Source organism: Molothrus aeneus, chromosome 15, assembly GCF_037042795.1.
Source record: "Molothrus aeneus isolate 106 chromosome 15, BPBGC_Maene_1.0, whole genome shotgun sequence".
Taxonomy (NCBI): Eukaryota; Metazoa; Chordata; class Aves; order Passeriformes; family Icteridae; genus Molothrus; species Molothrus aeneus.
Window position 1 is genome coordinate 5,618,345 of NC_089660.1, and position 21,525 is coordinate 5,639,869.

The following is a 21,525-nucleotide window of genomic DNA, read 5'->3' on the forward strand; positions in this document are numbered from 1 at the left end:
TTGCTAGATAGATCATTTATTAAAGTGAAATTCAGAATTTTATCTTTGTCAGACAGTACAGAGTTAAAGTCTCATACACAGTGGAAGCAGGACATTTCCTACACCTCAGAGAAATGAGTTCTACAGTTTTTGCTATAAGTTACTAAGTTGCTTTAACAATACACAGCTATATTACATAGTTAAAAATACAAGGTGTCCAAAACATTTGGCATAAGATCAGCACAACACATGGAGGCCAGAAACAGAAGAGGGAACACAGTTTTCTCTCCCAGTAAGCCTGCCAAAAGACTCCAAACCATTCTGCAAGTTACCTGCTACCCACCTCCCCTGCAGCAGCTGTGGAGCAGAGGTGTGGGTAGGACAGGAGTAAAGCCAGCCCTGGTAAGGCTCAGGTGAGCCAGAGGCTCCTGGAGCCTGCTGATGCACAGGATGGCCTGCAGAGCAGCTTGCAAGGGAAATTCAGGTTTAAAGCAGGAGCCTCCCCCTCTCCCCACACTTTGTTCAAGCATTTAGTTCATCCCAACCAGCTGTGTTCACAAGCAAGTCAAAAACAGGAGACCAGGGATAGCTGTGAAAAGTGCAAGGAGTATCTTACATCCTAACAGTTCATTTACACTCTGAAAGTGGAAAATGAGAACTCCCTAACTTGATAAGCTAGACATGATTAAAGGGCATCAGTGACACGAGGAGTGAGGCATCAATAACATTCCTTCACCTTTGGGACTCTTCTGTCCTTCCTCTGGGCAGCACAAGGACTCCTTTTGGAAGGGAGGCCACCTTGTATTACCCACGTTTCTAAACTGTAGAGACAAAGTGACTCTAGTGCTCCAGGCAGTCCAGGGATCTGCAAACTTAAACAAAGAGTCCCTCAGCAGACCCCTCCTCTCCCCTCCAACTGCAGTTCCTGCTGAAGATCTCCCATTGGTATTTACATTTGGCTCAACCAAAAGATGTAAAGTGCACAGCTCACCCTCCTCCCCCTCTCATAAAACATCCATCACAAGAGCTGACACAGAACAAATCTCCCTCCACGCTGCTGCTGCTGTGGAAGTGTGTTTTGTTCAGTCTCCCTGTGGGCCATGTCCTGCTCTATCCTCCCTGTGCCATCATGACCCACGTGAAAACTCCCATTTACTGTAGATTATTTCAGCTCTTGTGTTCAAAGCTTCTCTGAACCCAGCTTGCACTTTTGGCTCACTTGAAATGCTAGGCTTGACATGTTCTGGTCAATTTTTGCACCCTGGGGTATCTAGTGGTTTACAGCCACATTTCTAAGGAAAACTGGGACACCAGAATACTGGAGAGAAGTGGTACAAAGCTCTGCTTTTCTCAGGCTGAGCATCTAAAGTGCCTGGCAAAAGAAACATTACTTTTTACTGCAATTGTTTACTTCAGGTTGATATACAGTAATCTTTCAGATTATGACATTTTGGAAACTGCATTCTAACAGAGCCTCCTTGGATGTGTTTGCACTTTTCAGCCATCAGGCTGCTACTGACTCGAGTCTTTGCATGCTTCCAACTCCCCTGAGTTGAGCTCAAGCCAATAACTACCAGCAATGATTTCTTCTTCTTCCCTTGAAGTGAGCAGAGGGTCAGCATACAGGATGAAATTAACCCCAGAAGAGATGTTTCTGCATTATTTGGATTGCATACTAATGGCTTTGGATCTATTCAGAACTCTAATTAAGTTAATGGAACACTGCAATGAGAATTGAGCTAGGCTATGGAATTGCATTAGGCTATATAATGGCTGGAGACCTTCAGAGACAATTCCTCTGCCCCAGGGTGAATGTCACCTATGCAGGCTTGTAGGAAATAAGCTTCCACTATTATAAATAGAAAATGACATCTGGTCATCTTCCATGCCCCCAAGGCTTGTGCTCCATGGTTCAAAGCTAGACAGAATTTAAGGCCCATCTGTGAAAAGCAAAATGCAAAAAAAAAAATATCATACCAGCCAAAGCGATTTGGGTCTTACACCTTTCCAACAAGTCCCATCTAAAAGTGCTGAGAAAATGTCCCACCTCATGGCTTCACAAGTGTGAGGTTCAAACACATTTAATCTGACATTTAAAATAAAAAGTTGGAAAGTCTTTTTTTTTTTGTTTTTACTTGGCATGCAGCATAAGGAGTCGAACACACAGCACGGTATCGTACACGACAATTGCATTGTTGCGTTTTCTGGTTATTAGACACTAAATGCTTTTCAAGAATCACAGGCACCCTGAACATGGATATTGCTACTGAATTGACATGTGGTTTCAGTTCATAGCATGGGAGCCAGCAAGTGGCTGACCCTTCCAACAAGACCATCAGCTTTCTGTTGCTCAAGGTGTTTTGCTCTAGCTAAGTTGAGAACAAGGTAATAAGGCATTTGCAAGGGGTTTATAAGGCCATGGGGTCTGACAGCCAAAGATTCTTCTGTTTCTTTGGTGTCTTGCCTCCAAGCTTTCCACCTTATAAACAACTGCTAATGGCTGGTAAACATCTCTTCATCATCACACTTCACTAAGAATTTTTTTTTTTTTCAAAAAAGTAGAATTGCTTTAGAAGTGAAACCAACAAGGATCACGTTTAACATCAATTGACTATTTCAGGAAAAAAAGAAAAGAAAAGTTTCCGGGATACCACCTCGGCACAAAAGCATTCCAGTGAATACACCTGAACAGATGGAACCTGCCACCATATTTCCTTGAAAAGAATCATTTTGCTGCTGGCTACTAAAACACCCCAACAGATTTATTTACTCTTAAAAATAAAACAAAATAAAATACAACCACAAAAAGAAAAGTAAATCCCAAACAAACTACATTTTTACAGTTTTGGTCTAGAATCACAGAATCACAGAATCAATTAGGTTGGAAAAGACCTCTGAGATCATCGAGTCCAACCTATGACCAAACACCACCGTGTCCATTAGACCATGGCACCAAGTGCCAGTCTTTCCTTAAACACCTCCAGGGACAGTGACTCCACCACCTCCCTGGGAAGCCCATTCCCACATTTAATCACCCTTTCTGTGAAGAAATTCCTCCAAATGTCCAACCTCAGCTATCCTGGTGCAGCTTGAGGCAATTTCCCCTTGTCCTGTCCCTGGCTGCCTGGGAGAAGAGGCCAACCCCCACCTGGCTCCACCCTCCTGTCAGGGAGTTGTAGGGAATGAGAAGGTGCCCCCTGAACCTCCTCTCCCTCAGCTATTCCTCACAGGACCTGTGCTCCAGATCCTTCACCAGCTTTGTTTCCCTTCTCTGGACCTGCTCCAGCACCTCAATGTCCTTCCTGAATTGAGGAGACCAGAACTGAACACAGCACTCGAGGTGTGGCCTCACCAGTGACCAGTGGAGGGAAGAATCACTATGAGGCATAACCCTCTCAACTCAGAAACTCCTTTTCCCTTGGTAGCATCCTCTGATTACATGAGCACTTTGAAGGTTAACATGCACTCAGAGAATGTACCCTTCTAACCATCTGTCCTGAATGAGACAAGCCAGATCGTGTTGACTGATGTGGGAACTACTCCACCCTTTCAATAAGGAAAGGATCAGCACAAATAGGAAATTTTTAAACATTCATGAAATACTGACACAAGACATTCTCTCCTCATTCCTTGAACCTCTCTCTTGTATGATGTTCTAAAAATCCATACAGAATTGAACAAGGAAATGCTGAAATAATCACACTCCCCAGATGTCACAAATGGGACATGTACCATAACAGAGTATTTCTGCCTATGACACAGGACTTAAGACATGTTGAAGTTTGTTGAACATGTTTTTGGAGTATTAGCAAACAATTCAGAGTGATGTGAACAACTTGCTTTAAACTGCGACTTCAATTTTAAAGAGACCCTGGGAGAGCTTTAACAAGAGCTTCACTAAGTGAACCCTTCATGCCTTACAAAACACAATGCAGTACTAAGCTGGGACCATGACCAGTGTGTTCAGCTCTTAAACAAAGCTTCATCCAGTTTTGAAATAATAAAACCTGCCATTTACAAAATGCTAGCTGAAGTTTTCTACTGTTCATTTCGTTGCTTAAGGCTTGTTAAGAATATCCTCTCTATGTGGAGTCTTGGCATCTTGTACCAGAATGGAGACACTGGTCAGGACAGCAAAGAAACAGAGCAGTGCTTTAAATCATGAGATCCCCTGAAGAGAATTTGAGGTCACTGGAGAACAGTCAGTCATGACCAACACTTTTAAAAGCTCCTTTTGCCAAAATAATCATTGTATTATCTGTAAGGGCACCTCGGCTTTAAATAAAATCAGGGTGATCTCCTCCTACAGTGCCCTGCCAGGGAGCACCAGTGTACCACCCTCACTCACACAGCTCTCATGAAAGCACATGTAATGTTCATGAAAGGCAAATGCTTTGATGCTTCTTGCCCATTGCAAAGGGAAATGAAATGAATCATGAAATGCTCCAGTCAGATCACTGCCCTGGTTATGGTGCCTCACCCATAAATCTGCTTTATACTAAACAGAGCCCCTGAATGCACACAGCAGTTTTGTGCCACCTGCTAAAGCTTCAGTATAAAATGCACATCACTTGTGACCAATACTGATCTGACACAGAAATTAAGAGACCGATGTCTCAAGCCATTGTTTTACCTACCATCACTGAAATATGCATAAATCAATTAAATAAGCACTTCTACCAACATGATCAGACATAGCAAATAGGTTGTGTTTGCCTTAATACCACATTCAGAGAAATGCAGAAATTTTTAAATGCTTACAGAAAATTTAATTAGTGAGTTCTTAAAAGAAATTAGAAAAGAGACTGCAGAGAGTTGGTTGGCATCTGTGTCGGATGGGGTCAGAAGGAAAAAAAAATGGCAAAAAAACCCCCATCAATTTCAGAATGGTCAAGTAGCGTTCACTGGAGTAGATCTGGTGAGCTGGAGCATTTGTAGAAGTTTGGGACTTGAAGCACTGACTCAAGGCAAGACAGAGCATGTGTAGGTGAGCAGCAAGCTTCAGACAAACTTCTGACCCATGCACCTTGATCATGAATTTTATCTCTGCTGCTCTTCCAGTCCTGTACCAAGACAAACTGCATGGTGGTTTGTGATGCAGCCTGAATTCAGTGAAAAAAATTCCATCTGGCATTTGAATTGCACTGAGATGTAGATTTCCAGAAATGGTTTAAAACACCAAGTTGACAAACTCCACAGTTCTACAGATTTATTTGGTTTCCCCATTATCCTCATTTCTTTATTCCAATATGACTTTGAAATGAGGGGAAGAAGTCTTCGGAAACATGCTGGACACATGTTTTCAAATACTCCTCTTAAGAATGTCTATATTTTTTTCTGTCATCCCGACACTGCATTTAAAAAAATTTACAATATATTTTAACAGTCTTTATAAACCTAAAATGCACAATACCACATGTTCCTTCAAGGTCTCTCTTATTCCAAGCCTTCTTCATCTTCAATCGAGTTGTTTGCTGCCTTCTGATTTCTGGTCCAGCCTGCTCTTGTTGTTCTTCACCATGTAGATGAAATATGCAAGTGTCTCCTTCTCATTCACTGGAATATTCCTGAAATGACGACTGACAGTCTAGAAGGACAACAGGTAAAGGGACAGAAATGCTGGAATTAAAAACTAGAAATACTCAGAACAGGGTTTCTCTTCACTTTCCAAAAACGATTTTATGGCCACTGAGCGCATTATCCTTTGAGTGAAACATGCACCAATTCCAACTGTCAGTCCTCATTTACCTCCCTCTCTCTTTACAGCTGGAATGTGTGTATGAACACAGCATAGCCTTGCTATGTCAGCAGGATTTGCAGCCAACCTACAAGAGGAATTTGGAAGCCAGAATGTCCTCCTGCCAAAGCAGCACAGCTTCTCCTCAGCAACATTTTGTGCTGAGATTATTTGGCGAGGGAGTTTTCCCTGCACCTCTGTGTTCTGAAGGAGAGTGTCAGAAATGCTGCAGCACCTTGCTGTGTGAACCAGGTGGAGCAAAGTTTTAGCCAAAAACATTTCCTCTGCATTCTTAGGTTTTCACTGAAAGGAACATCAGGGAATGTGCAATGGGAGGGTTAGGGTTTGGTTAGGGCTACCCCTCTCTGACAGTAGTAGAAAACATGTTGGAGCTGGACAAGATCTGCTCCTCACATAGAAGAAACTTTTTTTGGTACCCAACACAGCTCTAGAACAGGATTCTGATGCAGGTTGAGCAATAAGTCACTCCTAGGAGATTTATGGAAGCTTGAGTTTCCCTTACAGTGGGACAGCATGAGGAGTGAAAGAGCCTCAGGCAGCAGTGATTCAAGCATGGGAGCTGGATGAGGATCCAGCAGAGAGTCAAAGCTGCTCAGGCTTCACAGGAAATCTGGGAACTGTGTGACAGCTTTAAGTTAGGTTCCCTTTATTTTCTGCCTGCACAGTAATTGAGCTTTTCTTTCCTCTTGGGTACATTCATGGTAAATTCCTTAAGCAGGCAGTCCTTCATGGCAGGAGGCAGCTGACAGACATGAATTGGTTAGTTAAAATATGACAAATCAGGACTGCTAATGAGGAACAACGCCACCCTACTTTGTTCAACTTACTCCTACATGCCCTACACTGCACATTCTCTATATTCTATATATTCACTCCCTGGATGACTTTGAAAGAAAGACAATGTCTTGCTGACTTTTTTGGTCTGTCAGGTTTTTGTTCTTTAAATCAAAAGTAAAAGCAAACCAGACAGTTTTAGGCAGACAGTTGTGAAAGCCACAACTTACAAAATCAACCTCAGTACTAATCAGTAACTACTGCAGTTTTTTCAAGTTTAGAGAAGATTTTTTCCACAGCATGGCTTCAGATCAACTCAGGAAAGAGAGCAGAGCAGAATCACAGCAAGCACAACTTGCCCAAATACCAGAGAGATACAGAGAGTTCTTTCTGAACAAATAGCCCATATGGTGAGAAAGCAGCAGAGGCCCTTAAGAAAAAAGCCTTTCATAACACAGAATTGTCAGGACAAGGGAGGGAAATGAAGACTCTGGATCCATGGACAGTGATGCTGCCTTTAATAATAAGCAATTCCAACAAGTTCAAGTGCCTGTGAGGAAAGAAAAACTAACAGGAGCACTTAGGGAGACGATGAGTGGGTTAAATCTGAGTTTCAGCTGAGCAGCCATCCCCAGATAACACCCAAAAACTGGATCCTGTTTCTGTTCCCTAAAGGGCACCAACTGGGACTATGAAAAAGGTGGGAAAGGAAGCAGAGACAAGCATGTTACTGAAACAGGCTTTGAACAGCCACTGTCTGTGCCTTCCAAGCCTGTCCCAGGTGAAAGCAAGCAGGCAGCTTTCTGTTGGCATCACTCCCTGAAACCTTCCAGTGGGCACCTGGTCCATACCAGTGAGTCCCACAGGTGTGAATGCCCACAAAATCTGCCCTTGAACAGAGGAGATAAAAAGTTTTCTTGTAACAGAGATAACACCACTGCTGTCTTCACTTACTTCTGCAAGCTGAGCCTTGTTGAGTCCAGGCCTAGTCTGCAACTTATAATGTCTCTTGTAACGTCGCAGGGTGTTCACTTGGAGCTGGAACAAGTCAACCTGGAAGTGATAAAGAGAAGAAGAAGGCATGAGCACTGCCTTTAGCTTCTGTGAGTAGTTATTTTATCTAAAAATATCTAAAAATAACTACTTCTTCCTCAACAGGACTTCTCCTTGCTTGCATTCAGAACCACACTGGTTTGTCTTACTGACAAACCTAAGTATATTTTGTATTTGTTAATGCTAAAGGACCAAAATAGCCCCAGGGAAATAGAAATTTTTGTTCTGGTTCACATGCTGTCAACAGAATTGCTGGCCAATTTCTGCTCTCAATTACACCTCTGCAACCTCCAAGCAAAGGGGAACCTTTTGTTCCCACAAGGTTTAAAAAGCTCACACATGAAATAACAATTTAGCAGGCACTGAACAAACGGCTTGTGACATAAAACAGAGTACAGAGATGAAATGAAATTCAAATACTTAAATAGGAAGTGCAGAGTTTAGAAGCAAAGGGGGTGGTGGCGAGGTTACAGCAAGGAAGATGAAAAGATGAAGATCATGTGGGAAATGCCAAGTTTCAAAGACAAAAGGAATCTCTGCTGAAAACTGAGAGGGAAATGACATTAAAACTAACATGGTGCAGAGTTCCCAGTTCAGCTGGGTGACGTGCATCCATCAGGCTTCAGTCACCAAATACTCTGTGTGCTCTACAGCACCAACATTTTTAGATGCCAACTGGGTCTTCAGCAATCACCCTGGCAACTACTGCAAAGCTTGAACAGGAAAGTTTTGATGGAGAAGCTTGTAGAATGGAAACATGAGCAGTGATAAAAAAAGGTCAGGTTATCTTAAAAACAACTCCATACCAAAAACTTGCTACTCTTTCAACACCTCCACACAAGAGGTGTGTGCACCAGCTTTGCACCAAGACACAGCTTTCCTGGCAAAATGACTCTTGGTGGCTTTTTTTTTTTTTTTTCTTTCAGAAATAAACAGCTTTTTGCCAAAAGGGTTGGCATTTCCAGCAGAGGGCTCTGCTTCTCTGAACATCACCTCTGCACAACTTTTGCCATGTCAACAGTACCAGACACATCACTGAAGGAAGTGCAGCACGCAGTGGCACAGAGAAAGGATTATTCTAGAGTTCTCTATCACAGAAAACTTCCCCCAGGCCTATCTCCTGAAAATAAAAATGTGTCACAAACTATTTAAAGGTAGATTAAAATAGTGCTAAAAAATACCATATATGCAAATATCTGGAGCAGCTCAATATCTCTGGGTATCAAATACCCAATCAAAGAGAGTGACCTATTGAATTCTGTAGTGTGTTTGCAAAATGATGCATACACAGTAACAAGGAATTATGTTAGGGCATCAGACACCACCAAAAATAACTTATTTTTAGCCTTAAGAAAAATAGATTAAAATACAGTTTTAACTGTATGTACATGAAGTTACCTTATCACAGCTCTTTTTATAGAAAACTTTACATGGGCAAAGAACTCATAGGGGAATGAAGAAAATTAGGACACTACACGTTAGAAAAAATTCTTCCTTGAAAGTGAAATTAACTCCACGGCAGCTTCAATGGCCTTGCAATTTAAAATATAAACATTTTCTGAAAGATGAGAACATCCAAGTGAAACTTCAAGATGCTAAGAAGGGGTAAAGCAGCCCACGAACCTCCGGGACATCCGTGTCGTGCTCAGGAGAGTCACCTCCATCATCGCTCGTCTTCCTCTTCCTCTTGTTCCGAACACTCTGAATGAAGTTCTTGTGGAAATCACAAATGTACAGATGTCTCACCTGAGAACCAGAAGTGGTGAAAAAGCAATCAAAAAAGATACTGTGAAACAGCATCCAACAGCAGCCACTTCAACAGCAGTGTCAGGTGCATCCCTCAAGACTGGCGCGACCGACTGACATCAAGGAATTTCTAATCTTAAATCCCAGCCCTGATATCACACTCTTTATTCAGAGATAACTCACCTTACAAAGACTAAAGGCAAAGAAAACAAAGAACTCAAGCTCCAGCTGAATTGAACCTCTGGAGATAATAAATTTCTTTTTTATGGCTGCATCATATGTCAGAAAAAAAAATGGGTGCTTGTCTGGAGAAAGTGCATTTATTTCAGGACTTACTAGCAGGTAGCTACCAAAAATGTATTCTATTGCATTCTTGTGAATTTTCTGGCTTGAATAGTACAGAAGATTATTAAGGCAAGTGTTTCAAAACCTTGACAAATAAAACTTGGGCTGATCACCTCAATTAAAACAGATCAAATGCAGAATAGCCTCCTTCTTATTGCTTGTTCAGCAATGGAATCTCCCTTTTACCAAATATAATGTCACTAGAGTTAGCAAAACAAAGGACTTCAAATGATCCAAATTATTTGGTACCTATAATACAGGCAAAATATCTTCAGATAACACAGGCACTCTACATCCAAATTCACTCCATGCAGCCTGCTTTACACTTTCCCTTTGTTCTGACTGCATTAGTCTCATTTCCCCTTTTTGTTTCTAAAGCCTGGCATCTGTCAACAAAGACTCATTTCTAAAATGCAAGAAATTACTACGCCACTAGACAAATCTGCTGAGAACTACAACTGGGAGAAATGCTCTATTTTTTTAAGAATATGTTTCAAACTGAGTCACTTTTCCCGTGACACGATGCATTTCGGCTGTGCAGAAGGGACCCAATCAACTGGGGGAGCTGCCAAACAGACTGACTCAAAACTTCACCTTTTTTTTTTTTTGCTTTTGCTTTGTTTTCAGCGGTTTTGATCTTTACAGATCAGACGAAAAAAAAGCATACAGAGCTGAACTCCGTTAACGAAGTCACTTCTGAGAAATTCCTCCTGTGATCTGCTCTGCTCTGCTCTGCCTATTTCTCTGCTGGGCAAATATCCCGTTTGTATCTCGAGCTGACAGCTGTCAATGTCATTAGGCAGCAAACCGGGCTGTTCTGTGTGCGAATAAACCCAGCTAAAGAAGCAGCGCATCTCACCGCCAGCTCGGTCTTTAACCTGCTTCACCACAACACCAATTCTTACCAATTAAAGAAGTAACGTCAGTGCCGCCTGACTGAAGCAGCAAGCACAGCGCTGTTTTCACCTGACAGCAGCAGCCTCTCCAACCCGAGCCCGCAATGGGAACAGCACTCTTGCCTCCGAACACTGACAGCTCTCTCCTTTGCTTCCTCGCACACCAGCCGCCTCCCAAACACTGCGTTTAGTGCTTTAGCTACGTTGAGCTTCAGCAGGCGGGCAGAGCCACAGGGAAAAGCCGGCTCTGCACCCGGGGAACAGCCGGGTCCACCCAGGCACGTCCTTCCCTTTCCCGAGCGCTGTAGCGCTGCGGACGGGCAGACGCGCTCCGGAGGCACCGGGTGTGCCCCGCACAGCCCCGCAGCCCCAGCGCGAACCCCCCCGGCCGCCCGGGAGCTCAACTCGCCGGGCGGATCCGCATCTCCCCGGAGGCACCGCAGTGCGGTGGCGGCTGGGGCCGGCCCAGCCGCCCCTCCGGAGGGCTCGGCAGCGCCCGGCAGCCCCGGCCGAGGCCGCACTCACACTTTTGTCGATGTCCAGCTTCAGCTTCTTCTGCGAGATGCTCTTCTGGATCCTCTTGCTGAAGGACGCGTTGCCGGCGGGGCGCACGCAGCGGTCCCCGTCGTCGATGAGGCAGCAGCTCTGGCCGTAAAAGGGGGCGGCGGGCGGCCCATCCCGGCTGTCCTCCTCGGTGCTGAACCCATTCATCGCCCACCTGCCCGCCCCTCACCCCGCGCGGGGAGCCGACAACCGGGGGACCAACCGGGGGACGAGCCGCCGTCACTACCTCGCCCTCGGGGGGACCCCGCCGCCTCCGCGGGGGCCCCCCACTACGGCAGGGGAGGGGACCCCCCCTCCACCGCCGCCGTTCAACGCTGCCCGCGGGGTCGGGCCGGGCCGGGCCCCCCAAGCGCCGCCGCCCGCGGGGAGCCGGGACCGCGCAGCGCTCGCACACACAAAACCGCCTCCCCGGCCGCGGAAGTCCCGCCCCCGGCCCGCAAACGCGGCTCTGATTGGTCTGCACGACTGGAGGGGCGGGGCGCCCCGCGCCGCTCCGACCGCCGATTGGCTGCAGGAGCTGTCCGTCCGCCGCCACGGCCCGGCCCCCGCAGCCGGAAGGTCGCCGTGAGGGGCGCGCGGAGGGAGCGGCGGCTCGGCCGGCCGGCCCGGCCGCCCGGCGCTGAGGGGAGCCGGCCGCTCCCCGCGCTGCTCGGCAGGTGCCGGGCTGGTTCCGCCCGGAGGAGGCGAGAGGCGTTCCGGCCCCGCCGGCCTGGAGCTTCCCCTGCTGCCGAGACGCGCACGGGACGCCCGCATGCAGCCGCGGGACCGCGGGGTCCTGCAGCCGCCCGCGGTGGCACCGGCACCGCTCCTGTGACAGACCCGGACCTTTAACAGGCCTGGAGCTGCGGCTCCCACCCGGCCCTCGTACAAAACTCGGGTCGGCATAGCCACAAATGTCTGTTCTTGGGTCATCGCCTAGGCTGGAGTTCCTGGCTGAACTATAATTTTTTACGTTATAAGAAATACAGTATTTATTTATTCTTTTCTTATTCTTTTTTTTTCCTGGTGACAAGGCAGGGATAGTGAAAAGATGGGACCTGGAGAAGTGTTTCTCAAAGCAATGTGACTTTAAACTTCGCATTTTTCACCTTCAGGAAAAAAAAAAACCAAACCCCACCAAACCAAAAAGAATCCTAAAAAACAACAAAAAAACGCACCCCAACCCCCAAATCTCCCCCAAAATAAAAAAGGGGACAAAAAAGGAGGAGGCAAAGTTGGGGGGGCAGGGAAAGAATGAAATTCCTGCTGATTTGTGAAGAGAAGCTGTAACTTCTGGAAATGCTGTGACTTCTGTAATACCAGACAGCAAATGCTGTTGTAGAGCTCCTGAGCAGCTCTAAAAGGAAAAGGATTTCATCTTCCTGAAGAAAGGACTTTCTGCTCAGACAGAAGAAAGGTTCTATCGACTAAAATGACTTCAAAGCCTGAAATCCTGCCCATGGAACAATGTGAGCGAGCACTGGGTGAACTGTGCTGAATCACACCAAACACCTTCGCAAGAAAGAGACTCTTTAAAGCCCTTGGTCATCAGCTCAGGCTGCTCCACACAGCAACGCTGGCAAGCAGTTCTGCATGCTCTGCACCAGACAACTGAGAAAAGCCATAATCTGTATTTTCCAAGCACTCCTTAGAATACCAAACAAGCCTCAGAATAGATCTGGAGGGCAGAGACTTCATACTCCTCAACAGTCCCGCCTCTTGTCTTGGCTTTTACTGCGGGTGCCCTCAGGCAATTAGTAATTTCTGTTTGTGCATGTGACCACAGAGAACCACAGTGCACCCTCCCGGGGACACGCTCCCTCGGAGCCGGCCGTTCTCACGGGAAGCTGCTGGAAACAAATGGCTTTACCCACAGAGCAAACAAGCAGTTAGCAAAGAGCAAAGAGATCTAAAACAGTAAAACACTACGGCTTATAAAAGCCCCAGACCAAACTGATTGGAATCTGCCTGCCTGAAGTAGTAGCCTCCTGGCAAAGCCATACAGATATTCCCTTGTTTGGGGGAAAGGGAAAACACCAAGAGGCTGACAGAGATCTCAGAGCTGCTGATAACAAGCTTTCTGGCTTTATCTTCACATTACCAATAAAAATCAAATGGCTGGCTGAGGAAATCTCGCAGAAGGATTATCTTGACACTCAGGAAGCCAAACCCACAGACTGTAGGGATAGATGATAATAACTGCAAGCAAGGAGATAAAGGGGAACAAGCAGAACTTCTTCCTGTCCCCTTGAGGAAGAGATTGTGCAGGTGCTCCCTGACTATATTTTGGGAAGAAACAGGCACCATAAGTATCAGAACAGGCTGGTACTGACCATCAGATTGTATTTCATCTTGAGCTGCAACCTATCATCCCTGCAGATAAAAAGGTTTTAAGTCCTTTTGCAATGCTCACTAGAGGGAAAAACCCAGCTTTTGTCATTGTCTGTTTGCTAATTCGATGCTAATTACCTCCTGCTCAGGCTAACACGATGACACTTTTTCCAGTCTTTCAAATAAAAAAAAAAGCATGGAGGTGTTTTTATAATTGCAGTTTATTTCAGCATATTTATCCTCGTGGGAACCTCCAGATTTCACAGTCTGCTAGTCTGGAACAAGCTTTCTGCAAAATAAACTGCCTCATCGAGACATTCTTTATTAGGTATCTATCACTAACCTGATCCAATAATTCTTTGTGGGAGCTGCAATGAAGTGAGAAACAATGTTTCATAAACCCATCAGTACCCAGGCAGCTTTAGTACCTCTGAAGCAGTAATAGCCTGGCCATCCCAGTCAGCCTCTAATCAAATTTGAGAAGCCTGTGCAGGCCTGTAAATCTCACCTGGAGCAGCACTACCCTCTAAAGAAAAGTCAGTGTAGCTGTCATCTGGAACTTAATATTTTAATGGAGCCATTCAGGGGGCTCAGGACAGAAATACTTCTCTCCCAGTGGTCTGTGCTGCTTGAGATGTCCTGGGAAGAAGGGTTTTTTAAACTTTTCATCATCAGAAATCAGACCATTTCCTTCCACAGTACCTTGGGGAGGCCAATGAAAACACTGCTCTGGCACCTTCCCCCAGACTCCCACTCTCCTCAGCACTTTTCTAGGGTTGCACATATTGAACCTGCTAAAATGCTTAAACTGTCACAGCTTTTGGCACATCCTTACCCTGGGCAATGTTCCCGTGGCCAAGAATCACAGCACAGTCTCCCCTGGGGATTGTGCCTTGCTGGTCCCCCCAGAAAGGCTCCTTTACCCACACACGCATTTTCACACATTTCATTGTTTGTCTCCCATCCATTTTTCCCCCAGTGGAGCTGAGTAAAAAGGAGCATTGAGAAGGCCACTGAAGAAATGAAGTGGTGACAGTAGGAAGCACTGAAGGTCCCAGTGGGAACATGAGCAATGCTGATACACTTCTCTAGTGGAGATCAGAACACAAACAAGGCCATGAGCTGTTAAAGCCCGCCCCTGCAAACCAAGGGGTGGGGATGGATCTCCCAGCAGTCACTCCCAAGGCCAAGAGGCACAGAAAGAAGAGTGACAGCTGGGTTATCTCTGTTCCTCTGTGCTCCCCCCTGTGCCCTGCCAAGGCCAGTCCACCCCAGGAGGGTCCTACCTGGGCACAAGTCATCCATTACATCCATGGTTGCTTCAGGATTGCACCACTGGGCATGGAGTGACAGGAAACCTGTGCTGGGGAAACACCACACCAGGGCAGCTGAGTTTATTCTCACAAGTAGAAGAGAAATCAATCACTGGAGCAAAACAGGCAGGGACAGTCACGTCTGCATACACAGTTTTCAGAAAACACATTAAAAATTTATTTTAAATATATTATAAAAGGAAGTCCATTCAACTTTAAAAACACTAGGCATTCTATCAATGATTCCCAATTTATGAAAGCTACTACATTAAAGTGCTACAAGTCCTTTACCACCCCCAGATATTAGGCTGTTGGTCCTAATACGCACAAAATAAATACACACTGATTCAAGAGGCACCATCCAGTTTTACAGAGAAAATGCATGCAGTACAAGGTACAGACAAACTTAGACCTAATCACCGAGATCCTAGAGAATGCATTTTGAAACCAATTCCCTTCTCCACCCTAGAGGCTAAAGCTATTTGTTGCTGTTATCGTAAGGGCTAAGGTTTCAGGCTGTTAGCTTGATCAGTTTTTATCTTGTTTTGTGGCTGAAGTTCACATTTGTTTGCTCACTACCAGGGATTAAGACTTTTCTCCATGAGCTGAACTAGTATATTTAAAACCACATTGATCCAATGGCTTTATATAAACTCCCAAATCACTCACAACTGCTGGAATCATTGAAGACTTTTGGGTCATACAGAAGCATCAAGAAAGCTCAAATGCAGTCAATTGAGGAGTGTACTCAGCTAGCAGAGGCAGAGTCAAAAACAGACACAGGTTTTTTATTAGGGTTTCCATGATCTATCATTGCCTAGTTCCTTACAGATTCTCCAAGCTAAAGCAGGGCACTACAAAGTAGAAATCAGAGCAGGAGGTGAGCTTATTTTGGTTACACTTCAAATTTATAATGTGAATAAATCAATCTGACTGGTTAATGAGGAATATGAAATGAATTGATGAGTCTGTGTTGAATGCTGATGGCAATTTCAGATCTCATTTCCCATTCTCCACCCACCACATCTCTCTCCACTTGAACCAGGTGAGGATTTGCAGCTTGTTTTAAAATCTGGACTCAACACTCATTAGGTCAGAAAATAAAGCACTTAAAGGCGAATCCTACACAAGCTGGGAATTGCAGCACACAGACTTTCCTTGCTCAAGGTAAGTAACAGGCCATGGCAGCTGGGAGCAGGGCCCAGTGCTCCTGACTCACCAGCCAGCTCCCCTTTGCTGTGTAACCCATGAACCCACCCAGAACCCAGGAGCCCCAGCAGCTGGAAGTGGCTGTGGGATGAGGGTACACCTGCATCACTTGGGCGGCTTCACACTTGGCTTTACCAGGGCTCTTCTGACTGCCAGCGTGACAGGCTGACTGCCAGAGGCTGGCTGTTCTCTCCAATCAATTCCAAGTCCCTGTCTGTATCCTGAAAGACAATTTAGAATAAAATCTTCTCCCTTTTTACCTGGCAGTTCCATGCTTGCCCAGTCTGGCTGTTAGGAGATGTCTCCCCTGGGTGATGTGAGCCAGAGCAGAGCTGCTGTCACAGCCCTGCAGCAGCCCCAGAGCACTGTGCTCCTGCAATGCTGCTGCTGCCTGTTTGACTCTCAGGGAGAAGGAAAGTTTGCTGACTGGAACACTCCAGTAGTGAAGGAAAGCAAAGCCCTGTGCACAGACTGCTGTAAAACCAGCCATGAGGAAAGTTAGGCTGAGAAATTGCTTTCTTGCTACTTCTGTATTAGAGATTTTAATACACTCTGGAAAAAGTTTCCCAGTGATGGAAGGCATCAATTTCTTCTGAAAGACACTTCTGCTACAGATTTTATATGCTTTTGGGACTTTTTGTGATTTGCATACTTAGAAAATAAAATGCAGGATCCTGCATGCCCGTGAAATCACGAGCCATCACCATGAGGTGAAACATCCAGCAGCTCACCAAGACATCTTCCAGTACAGCTTCAGCTGTTAGAGCACATCCAGAGGAAGCTGCCAACCTTTCCAAGTCTTCTATTAGGAGTGACAAACCTCCCCAGAGTCATTAACCATATCGATTTAACAGAGGGAGCCCAGGAGCTTCTGAATTACTGTTGTTCACACAAATTTTGCACTGAAAATCAGACATTTAAAAAAAAAATCCCACACAGGCTGCAGGAGTCAAGCCTTCTCTTACATCCTGATCCCCCAACCCCTTCCCCTCTCCTCTCTTGTCCAGCAAGGCACTAGGAAATGGTTCAAGTTTAAGCATTTGCTGTACATTTACATTTAAAAAGGCACATCTTTATTTTAATGATGCTGTATTCCCCTTTCAGGAAGGCTCACACTTTCTTCTATTGTGGTTTGAAAAAGATAATTAATTTCCTAGGTATGAGAAAAGACACCTTGCACATATGAGAGCCCCAAACCTATTTACTGTCTGTAGGCCTTAGAGATTAGCACCAGTATAGATCAACAACAGCTTCAAGAGCAAATCAAAGTATTTTTATGCAACATAACACACACCCTGTAGTCAGGGATTCTGATACTTAAAAGCGGCAAAACTTATGCAGCCACAAAGAGAGGGGTATTTCAATACCTTTGGGGGGAAAATAAGAAAACATGTATTTGGCATTAGATAATCACCAGTATTTAATCTCCAGTCTTGACTTGCATGCAGATGTGAAGATTTGATTATGTACTCATGCTTTAGTGATTTTGCTTACAAATAACCAAAAGTAATTAGAATAATTAATGAGATTGCCCTGCAAAGGCTCAGTTAAAGATGCAAATGATAAAATACAGCTTATATTTCTCAATCAGTGGATGGTTGGCTAATATTAAGTCTTTGCATTAGTCAACAAAGCCTCTAGGGTACTGAAAAGTGTAACTGATAATTAATAGCTCAAAGCCCAGTGAGCTAGTCAGAAGCATACAGAATTTGTGAGGCTCTTGCCACATTCAGATCCCAAACCTTCAGAAAAGAGATCAACCACACTGAGATGGACCTGGTGCAAGCACTGACACTAAATCTCTGGTTTCTGTGTACTGGTGGTGGTTGTCAAACAGGAATTGCCTCAACTATTGCTTAATCTGTTGGTGCAAGCTGCTAAGAGCTGACCTTTCTCTCCAAATTAAGATTACCAAGTGGTAAAAGATCTGTTCATTGCTGCAGCTCTCTCTGAAGCAAGAATCCAGTGAGCCAAGCAAGGGGGCTCCCTTCACAAGGTGAGCCCAAGTACAAAGCAAGCCATGCAGTTTAGAAACAAGCTAATCCTCTCATTAGAAAACTGAGACACACAAAGCTGCAACCTGCAAGCAGAACAACCTACAGTCCATTTATAGAATATGCTGATTGTGTCCCAGTTATAAAAAACTAGCACTGTTCATGGACAAACAGCTTCTTGTTCCACAGGCATTAAAACATTCATAAAGACATCTAGTCAGGCCATCTAGTGGCTCCACAGTCAGCACTACTCTGCTAATGAGAGCATTAATAACTTAGGGAAAGCAGCAGTCAGGCACAAAGTGCTGGAAGGTGACTCAGGCTCCCACAGAAATGCAAAGGGATGTAATGACAGACATACTGTAGTAACTGAGAACATAAGATGTCAACTCTGCTTGAAGCTAGTCTCACTTCCATCCAATACTGCTGCAGAACTGTCACAAGGGAAGTCTAGGGCTGCTTTTTCTTTCTTCACTCCCAAAATCTTAGATACCAAAATTTGCAAAGCCTGGTCCCAGCTGCAATGCAGTGCCCATGTTTCCTGTTCCTCCATGGACCAGCTAAGTTGGCAGGAAAGGTCAGACATGGCCTCAGCTGTGTGGATGAGAGAGGTGGAAATGATTCTGAGCCTCCTACACAATACACCAGACTGGAGAGTTTGGGGACAGACAGATTCAGCATGTCCTACACAATACACCAGACTGGAGAGTTTGGGGACAGACAGATTCAGCATGTCCTACACAATACACCAGACTGGAGAGTTTGGGCACAGACAGATTCAGCATGTCCTACACAATACACCAGACTGGAGAGTTTGGGGACAGACAGATTCAGCATGTCCTACACAATACACCAGACTGGAGAGTTTGGGCACAGACAGATTCAGCATGTCCTACACAATACACCAGAGTTTGGGGACAGACAGCTGTGTCCTTGTTTGCTCCCAGCTGCCAGGCACAGCCCTACATGGCCTCCAACACATCTGAAACAGGGGACACAACCCTACAATTGGCAACAAAAGGGCTTTTGCTTCTGGAGCTCTGCAGAGGGAGCTACCCTGCTTGTTTTGGGACACCAGGGAAGCATCTCCTTGCCTTCACTTGAGAGACATCCCAGAGCAGAGCTTCCCTGTGCCTCTGAGGAGGGGCAATGTGCTAACCATGCTCATTGAGCATCCCACAGAGGTCCCCTCCTCATCACCCCAGAACTGGGTGCCTGCTACCTACTCTTGCAACACCCCTGCATGGGCAGCTAGACAAACCAAGGAGCTGGGCAATTCCTGGCAAAGGAATCCTGTTCACTGCATCATCATTCCCAGCTTTTACCAGAAAATGCCACTGCTCCCCCCTTCAGTACAAGACTAAGTCAGGGGAACTAGTAAATGTGTTTTTGCAACAACTTCATTTTAAACCAGATTTTTAAAAAATACTTGCTTCAGATAGACTTGAACCAATGGTCCTCCATTCATTCTTTAGTGTCAGTACATTCCAGCTCCTGGGATGAGACAATCCTGGTTCATGTCTGGCAGATCCCACAGCCAAACCAGAAGGGGTAACACCTTGCACTGCTCACTCACTGCACAAAGGAGAGGGTACCAGGAAAATGGGTCCATCAGTCCCACATCTCTGCTAAAGCAAACAGATTTGCAGTCACAGTAAACTGTACAGTGCTGTGGGTGCTGGGAAATGAGAGATTAATAGCACATTTCCACAAGGCTAGAACACCACTGACCACACAGGACTCAAGAAACTACAGACTGATGAACAAATGGATAAAGACCAATGGCTAATCTCAGCCCTGACTTTATTATCCTGAATTAATCTGCTCACACCAACTGTAAATTAACTTAGCCTTCAAAGCTTTAAAGGAAGAATGGAAATTGTCTTCATGCAGTAGATTTAACTCAGAAATCCTAGAGATGTCTGTGCTAAAAAGGTTATAAGAGGCAAATTTGGAACCTGATATCCAAAGGCTCTTAGCATAAAGTCTTTACCTGTAAGAACTTATTATTTAAAAACCCTCTGCTAATCTTTCACCTTGAAGATTCAACAGTGAGTGACAAACTGACTGCAAAGTGAATGGACCAGAAACTCAGATTCCTCATGGCTAATAACAACAGCCATATTCCCAACACTTGGCTGCACTTCCACTAGAGCTCATTCCTTCATCAGAGCTATGATTTGGAAAGTAATAATACTCAACCTGTTTGAAATATATTTGGTTCTGGGCAAAAAAAAATACACATTTCATTTTACAATAATGGGCTTTTTTTTTTTTTTTTTTGCTTGGAGGCTTAAATCTTGTCTTCAATATTTTACTTATATGGAGTTTGGAAGATAAAGCATCTATGTGGGAATGCTTCAGTGGGTGGTATAGCAGCTACAAAAAGTCCTGCAGGGTCCTGGATAACAAAATCATTTAACACCAGACCCCAGTGGGAAATAAAACAAAACAAAAAAGGTAAAAAATAAAAAGCGCCATTTGAAACACATTCAGACTCCTCTAAAAACAGAGTTTCTGTTCAGTCTCAGCACAGAAGTGGCTCTGGCAAAGCCTTTAAAATTCCACCATCCCCAGAAGAGAAGGATGCAGCATCTTCACAATAAAGACTGGCCTGCAAATTAACCTTCTCCTGAGATTCTCCCTTTTACCTTCATTAAGCGTTTAAAAAAAAGTATTAAAAAATTTTTTGTAACCCTCCCCAGTAAAAACTATAATTGTAAAATATATATATATTTTCTCTCAGTCTTTTAAAGATCAAGATTTCTGTTAAATTTTTCCAAGATGGTTGAGTTTGTGTGTTCAAATATCCACTGCTGTGTTGGAGATGAAGGATTGCAGCTATTCATAAAGATCTTTCGATCACTCTCACTGCAGTCCATACAGCTGCTGCTGACTGGGTGGTAGAGAGTCTTGTCCTGGAGGAGAGAAATTTGATGTCAGGTTGCTTAAGTGGAGAAGAAAAGTTGTTTTAAAACCAACAGAAAGAAGTCTTAAAAACCAATTATGTCACTTGTTGAAGTTGTTCCACACTTAAGTGGTTGACAAGTGTCTGGGTTCATTCCCACCCCTTCCAAGAGAATGCAGCCCAATCCCTCACCTGCACTGGGACCCTCTAAAGCTTCCCAGGGGCTCTCACTGGAATCCTGCTGTATCCCACTGGGGCACCATGCCAGCAGATTGCAAGGCCTAGGACAGAGCACTTAAGACAAGAATTTACTTACCTGTGGCCTACAATGGCATTGCTTAGTAGGAGAATGAATAAATCCTTATCTACTTTTGGCAGGACATTGCAGTGCTCAGAACAAACCAACTCTCAGAACACCTCTTTGCAAACTCAAGGGCATTGCACTACCTCACTGTCAGCTATGGGGACACTGCACAGAGACTGTCCCCTGCTCAGGAGCCCTGGGGTCCTCACCTTTCTAACCAGTGAAACAGGGGAGTCACCTCTTTTTAACCAATGGTACAATGACAACAGGCTGTCTGCAGATTCTCTTATTACAGCTACACCAAGAGAAGGAATAAAACGTTGTGGTGACATTTTCAGGAAACGTAAGCGCCTCAGGCAATTTGACACCTTA

General features: G+C 44.9%; 2 protein-coding genes across 2 annotated transcripts in view; both read right to left on the reverse strand.

Annotated features, from left to right (window-relative positions):
- On the reverse strand, positions 1 to 11,474 carry SAP30L (SAP30 like). Its single transcript, XM_066559990.1, has 4 exons — positions 11,077 to 11,474; positions 9,188 to 9,310; positions 7,466 to 7,564; positions 1 to 5,566 (listed from the first exon to the last, which is right to left on the reverse strand). The coding sequence occupies exons 1-4, from the start codon at positions 11,260 to 11,262 to the stop codon at positions 5,438 to 5,440; spliced, it is 537 nt and encodes a 178-aa protein (XP_066416087.1). The 5' UTR covers positions 11,263 to 11,474; the 3' UTR covers positions 1 to 5,437.
- A 3,418-nt stretch (positions 11,475 to 14,892) lies between these two features.
- Positions 14,893 to 21,525, reverse strand: part of GALNT10 (polypeptide N-acetylgalactosaminyltransferase 10) — an 81,670-nt gene continuing 75,037 nt past the window's right edge. Inside the window, exon 12 of the mRNA XM_066560080.1 lies at positions 14,893 to 20,859. Within this exon, the coding sequence (XP_066416177.1) occupies positions 20,692 to 20,859 (168 nt within the window). The 3' untranslated portion in view covers positions 14,893 to 20,691. The remainder of the gene's footprint in view (positions 20,860 to 21,525) is intronic.

Excerpts from the sequence above, each read along its gene's own strand:
- SAP30L (XM_066559990.1), bottom strand. The coding sequence starts at position 11,262 with ATGAATGGGTTCAGCACCGAGGAGGACAGCCGGGATGGGCCGCCCGCC. Across the intron at positions 7,565-9,187 it reads ACGACACGGATGTCCCGGAG|GTTGACTTGTTCCAGCTCCA; the intron begins GTTCGTGGGCTG and ends TATCACTTCCAG. Across the intron at positions 5,567-7,465 it reads ACAAGGCTCAGCTTGCAGAA|ACTGTCAGTCGTCATTTCAG; the intron begins GTAAGTGAAGAC and ends TTGTCCTTCTAG.